This window comes from Babylonia areolata, chromosome 19 (assembly GCF_041734735.1).
Source record: "Babylonia areolata isolate BAREFJ2019XMU chromosome 19, ASM4173473v1, whole genome shotgun sequence".
In the NCBI taxonomy this organism is placed as follows: Eukaryota; Metazoa; Mollusca; class Gastropoda; order Neogastropoda; family Buccinidae; genus Babylonia; species Babylonia areolata.
In genome coordinates, this window is record NC_134894.1 from 4,761,224 (window position 1) to 4,766,582 (window position 5,359).

The 5,359-nt window shown below is 39.8% G+C and overlaps 1 protein-coding gene across 1 annotated transcript; it reads right to left on the reverse strand.

The window, feature by feature from the left end:
* Positions 1 to 2,321: 2,321 nt before the first annotated feature.
* LOC143293984 (uncharacterized) lies at positions 2,322 to 5,021 on the reverse strand. The gene is made up of 3 exons (XM_076605377.1): positions 4,841 to 5,021; positions 3,390 to 3,543; positions 2,322 to 2,355 (listed from the first exon to the last, which is right to left on the reverse strand). Exons 1-3 carry the CDS (start codon positions 5,019 to 5,021, stop codon positions 2,322 to 2,324), a joined length of 369 nt encoding a protein of 122 aa, XP_076461492.1.
* Between the last annotated feature and the right edge of the window lie 338 nt (positions 5,022 to 5,359).

The following is a 5,359-nucleotide window of genomic DNA, read 5'->3' on the forward strand; positions in this document are numbered from 1 at the left end:
CCTGTAAAGCTTTCACTTCTGTACCCTTGCCTGAAGAAGCTGGGTTTGTTTGTTTTTTTATAAGAAATATCAACTACAGTAGGCTCTTCATGTCTTAAAATAAATTTTTGCTGAAAAAAGGATCTTTTTGGGAAAATTCGTCTATTTTCTTCGTTTGAATGAAGGAGGTGTAAATGCTTTTTAATGATGGAAGCTTTAGATGGAACTCTGGGGTCATACTTGGTCACCCACGCAGTTTTTTTGTCATAACTTTTTCTTGTTTTTTTTCAGCAGTTTGTTTCTGTTTTTATTTGCTCCTTCTACTAACCTTGCCTTAGCCGTCCTGTATGGCCATCCAGACAAGGCGAGACACTTGGAATATTCTTCAACCCGGTTTTCCAAGTCTTGGTCATCACTAGAGATCATGCGCATTTTAAGACATGAAGAACCTACTGTTGTTGATATTTCTTATATTTTACTGGTCTTGGTATTTTCCTCAGTGCTTTCTGCAAGGAGCAGAGCCCAGGACACGAAGAGGGTGTGAACTATCTGTATATATATCATTCCAAATGCTGTCGAAACATTTTTCATTGTTATTTGCTGATGATGTGATTTTGGGACTTCAAAATCAATTAAATGTTTTAAAACAAAAAGCAGATCGTTTGTGCACCTTGATAAACAAGAGTTGAGAAAAGCTATTATGATAATGTAGAACTGAAAGTTGTAATTTCTTACAAGTACTTAGCGTTACTGTTTACAACCAAATTAAGCCTTAACTTGGCATGGGACGAAACATGTCGTAAAGGTAAGAAAGGTGTTCTAGAGAATGTTTGATATACAAACTGAGCCATATATATACATATGCAGCTGAAATTTGGGGATTATACAAAACATGAGCAGATTGAGAGAGTGCACACTTTTGCACTGAAACGTTTTACATTCATTATCAGTTGTTTCGCTTGTCAGTTTAACGACTTTTATTTTACGAAGTCCTTTTAGTAATTTCGTGTAATTGTATTTAGATTTTTTTTTCTTTTTTTAAAATTTCACCCACATTTCACCCTCATTTGCCCAGTTTCCCCCAACCCTCCATTCATTCACATCTCCCACCCCTTCTAACCGATAATAGTCAAAATATAAAAAATATTAATGTATTCATAAATACTTTAACAAAATGTCTTCAATCACCGATATGTGTGACGGGACATTAAACAAAAGTCCTCCACGTTTTCTAGGTGTTTCAATACACGCCTCGGGTTCTGTGTGGTGATATGCTTTGTATGTAAAAACTTGTGTATTAAGTAATGGTTTAATCTGTTGAAATTAACTCAAAGTAGACTTTGTAAACAAGCATTCGGTATGATGATATCTCAGAGAAAGGAAAAGAAAACAGGGCTTCTTGTGCAAGAAACGTTTCGTCAGCAAATGGTTTTGCAATTGTGTGGATGTATCACGGTGTAGGGTGTGAGTAAACATTTATTTCAGAATTCAAACCCAGACTGCTTGATGTCTTAAAACAAAATTGGCATTCAGACATAGAAAGAAAGGATAAGAACAGCTGGTTCCATTTGTTTAAAAGTATATTCCACGCTGAAGAATTTCTAACTAATTCCTAAAAATCGTGTTGTAAATGTGTCGGGATCTAACTTTAACTGTGTCACGATGTAACAGTGTCATGAGGTAACAGTATCGCGATGTATCAGTGTCGTGACATAACAGTGTAGTTGGGTAACGTTTCTGTCATTATAATCATGTTGTGATGTAACTTTGTCGTAATGTAACTATGCCGTGATGTAATTGTGTTGTCCGGAAACTATGTCGTCATGTAACTGTATCGCCATATAATTGTGTCGTTATGTAACTGTGTCGTCATGTGCATCGTGATGTAATTGTGTAGTGATGTAATTTTAACATGATGTAACTGTGTTATGAAGTAATCATATCATGATGTAACTGTATTGTGATCAGTGCAAATGTACCTGTGTTGTCATATAGCGGTGTCATAATGTAACAGTGTCGTGACGTAACTGTAACTGTGCCGCGATGTAAGTCTATCATGATGTATCTGTAACTGTGCCGTGGTAAAGCCATGTGCGGACGGTTGGGCTGTTTGCCGAATTATCAATAAGTAACAATAACTCTCTCTCTCTCTCTCTCTCTCTCTCTCTCTCTCTCTCTCTCTCTCTCTCTCTCTCTCTTCTCTCTCTCTCTCTCACGCACACCCGTCCTCATCCTTCTCTTCCCCATCCTCTGTCTTCCATTCAGATTGAGCAGGCAAACTCCTATGTACCAGCCAGGTGATTTATTGATACACGATGCAGGAGTGCGGGAGAAGGCACATCTTAACCAGCAGTCTCCTCCAGCTTGGCAAGGGCACTGGAACAAAAGAAAAATCACTCCACTGAAATATCACTTGGACGTTAAGTGATCACGTGAGGGTCACGCCAAGCGCTTTAACCCCTTGACCTCCAAAAGAAAAGACAAGACAACGCAATGCAATACATTTCAATACAACACAACACAAGAAACAAATGCTATTAAAATACAGCAGATTGAAAAAAGAAAAAGAAAAAGAAAAAAGAGAACAATTATTGAGTGTTATTTGTAACAGCGGGAATTGTTCTATATTGACTGGAAAAGATGGGGGAAAAACTCGTGATGTTTTTGTATGGTTTAATGGATACTGGGAGTGAATTCCAGAGTCATGAAACAGAATAGGCAAGGCTGGATTTATAGGTATATTCTGGGAATTGGGGCATTTCATTTTGTCTGGTTTCTGTTCTCATTTTCGGAACATTTATTGAGTAGATAGTCGGGAGCATGACCTGTCACTATTTTGTGCATCAATACTCTTTTATTGCGATTCAGTCTTTGGCGTAGCGGTACATTGTTAAGTTTCCTGCAGGCAGATGTTGTCAAGGATGAGGTTTTGTTTAGAACCATTTCAAAGAGAAAGAGAGAGACAGTGACGGACAGACACAGAGATAGAGAGAAAGAAAAAGACCAAAAGTTGGAGTTTCAGTTTCAGTAGCTCAAGGAGGCGTCACTGCGTTCGGACAAATCCATGTACGCTACACCACATCTGCCAAGGAGATGCCTAACCAGCAGCGTAACCCAACGCGCTTAGTCAGGCCTTGAAAAGAAAAGAAGAAAAATAAGAAGAGATAAATACATAAAAAAGAACTACTACTACTAATAATAATATGTATAAGGCGCAAAAACTTGATGAAGTCAACTATAAGCGTGCAAAAATAAAATAAAATAAAATAAAAAAATAAAAATAATTAAAATAAAATAAAAAAGATAAAAATAAAGACAACAATGATGATAAATAAGCAAATAAATGTAAAAAAAAAAAAAGTTGGAGATGAGACTCCAGTCACAGCGTCATGACAGGTAGTGGTACTCACGCCTTGCACACGGGTCCACACACAGTGCCGGCCAGGGGGGCGGCAGGCCCCAGCACGGTGGAGGCGGCACCGACACAGGCAGTGGTGCAGGCAGTCTCGGTCATGCCAGAGTCGATCAGAGGAATCATCTGGGCCACCACTGAATCGAAGTTGACTGTCGAAAGACAAAGGGGACAATGTCAAGACAATCAACAAGACCTTTTAAGCACGTTTCCTTAACAAAAATTCATAGTCACCAGACTCACAAAACATCTCAGGTGATAGCATGAATCTGAAACAGTGCGTTGTCCACAGTCACACAAAACATCCCAAATCTTAGCATGATCATATCTATTGTCCACAGTCACACAAAACATCCCAAATCTTAGCATGATCATATCTATTGTCCACAGTCACACAAAACATCCCAAATCTTAGCATGATCATATCTATTGTCCACAGTCACACAAAACATCCCAAATCTTAGCATGATCATATCTATTGTCCACAGACACACAAAACATCCCAAATCTTAGCATGATCATATCTATTGTCCGCAGTCACACAAAACATCCCAAATCTTAGCATGATCATATCTATTGTCCGCAGTCACACAAAACATCCCAAATCTTAGTATGATCATATCTATTGTCCACAGTCACACAAAACATCCCAAATCTTAGCATGATTATATCTATTGTCCACAGCCACACAAAACATCCCTGGCGATAGCATGAGTTCGAACCAATACATTGTCCACAGACGCACAAAACATTCATAATCTAAGCACGATGATACTTGTTTGTGAAATAACATTGTTGAAGACGGTTACATGATGATAAAGTCCTTGTAAAAGTATAGGATAAACAGCGTATGAAACAAATCACCCATTTATATGACTGGGACATGACACAACCTGTTCCCAGTACAAGCATCTGAGACGAACCAGCTTATCATTTTATGACTGGGCTTGTGATATTGGATTTGACTGAATTACATTAACAGTCTAAACAATGGTCAGGAGACTCCATTATCATGTCTCCCCTAATCATTTATGGAGTTTTACAAAAAAGCAAGATTTAATGTCCTGTCATCCCATCAAAGATAAGGAGAATTAGGAAAGCAACACATTGTTCATTACAACTGATCACCATCATTTATTATTATTAACATTATTATTGATAATTATTTAGCGCCTATTTTCTATCAAAGACCAAATTCCCTCAAAAGCCCATATTACAACTTACAAGAGATTCTAAAGAAGCCATTACAGGTGATTACCCCAAAGCTCTATTACAGATTGCCGCAAAAGCCAATTGCAGGAGATCCCACGCCCATATTGAAGGAAATTCCCGCCAAAAGCCCCTATTTCATACGACCCCCCCCCCCCCTTAAAAAAGCCCCATTTTCAGGAGTTTCCCCCCCCACCCCCCCCCCCCCCCCCCCCCCCCCCCTTAAAATCCCCTCCTTACTGTTGAGACCGTGGGTGAGGCTGTTGAAGGCGTCCTTGGCCTGGTTGAAGGTGTGAGCCAGGGCGTCAGCGGCCTGGTGGAACAGGTGGCCGATGCTCTCGATGAAGCGCTTGTCCTTGATCGGTTGGGGGGCGGCCGAGGCCAGAGCCACCAGCAGAGTCAGAGCCAGAACTGCCTTCATTGTGTGGGTGTGTCTGTGGGACGGAGGGAGGGAAGAGAGTCAAAAGTACGAGCTTTGTCTTCATTTCAAAAACCAAGTTTGGGTACTTTAGCATGGGGTAAACAAGAACCTGATTAATTAAGTATCTAAAGAAAGGGAAAGAAAGGAAGGGGGAGGAATAAATGAGAATTAGCCAAAATCACCACGACATTACTATACCCCACCCCTCTCTCTCTCTCTTTCTCTCTCTCTCTGTATGTGCGTGCGCGCGCGCGTGTGTGTGTGTGTGTGTGTGTGTGTGTGTGAAATCTTATTTGATATAATTTTCAACGTCCGTGTAGAAATCCTGACGAACAGGT

Coding starts and splice junctions, on each gene's coding strand:
- LOC143293984 (XM_076605377.1), bottom strand. CDS start 5,021: ATGAAGGCAGTTCTGGCTCTGACTCTGCTGGTGGCTCTGGCCTCGGCC. Junction 3,544..4,840: donor CCTCACCCACGGTCTCAACA/GTAAGGAGGGGA, acceptor GTCTTTCGACAG/TCAACTTCGATTCAGTGGTG. Junction 2,356..3,389: donor TGTGGACCCGTGTGCAAGGC/GTGAGTACCACT, acceptor CTTTTGTTCCAG/TGCCCTTGCCAAGCTGGAGG.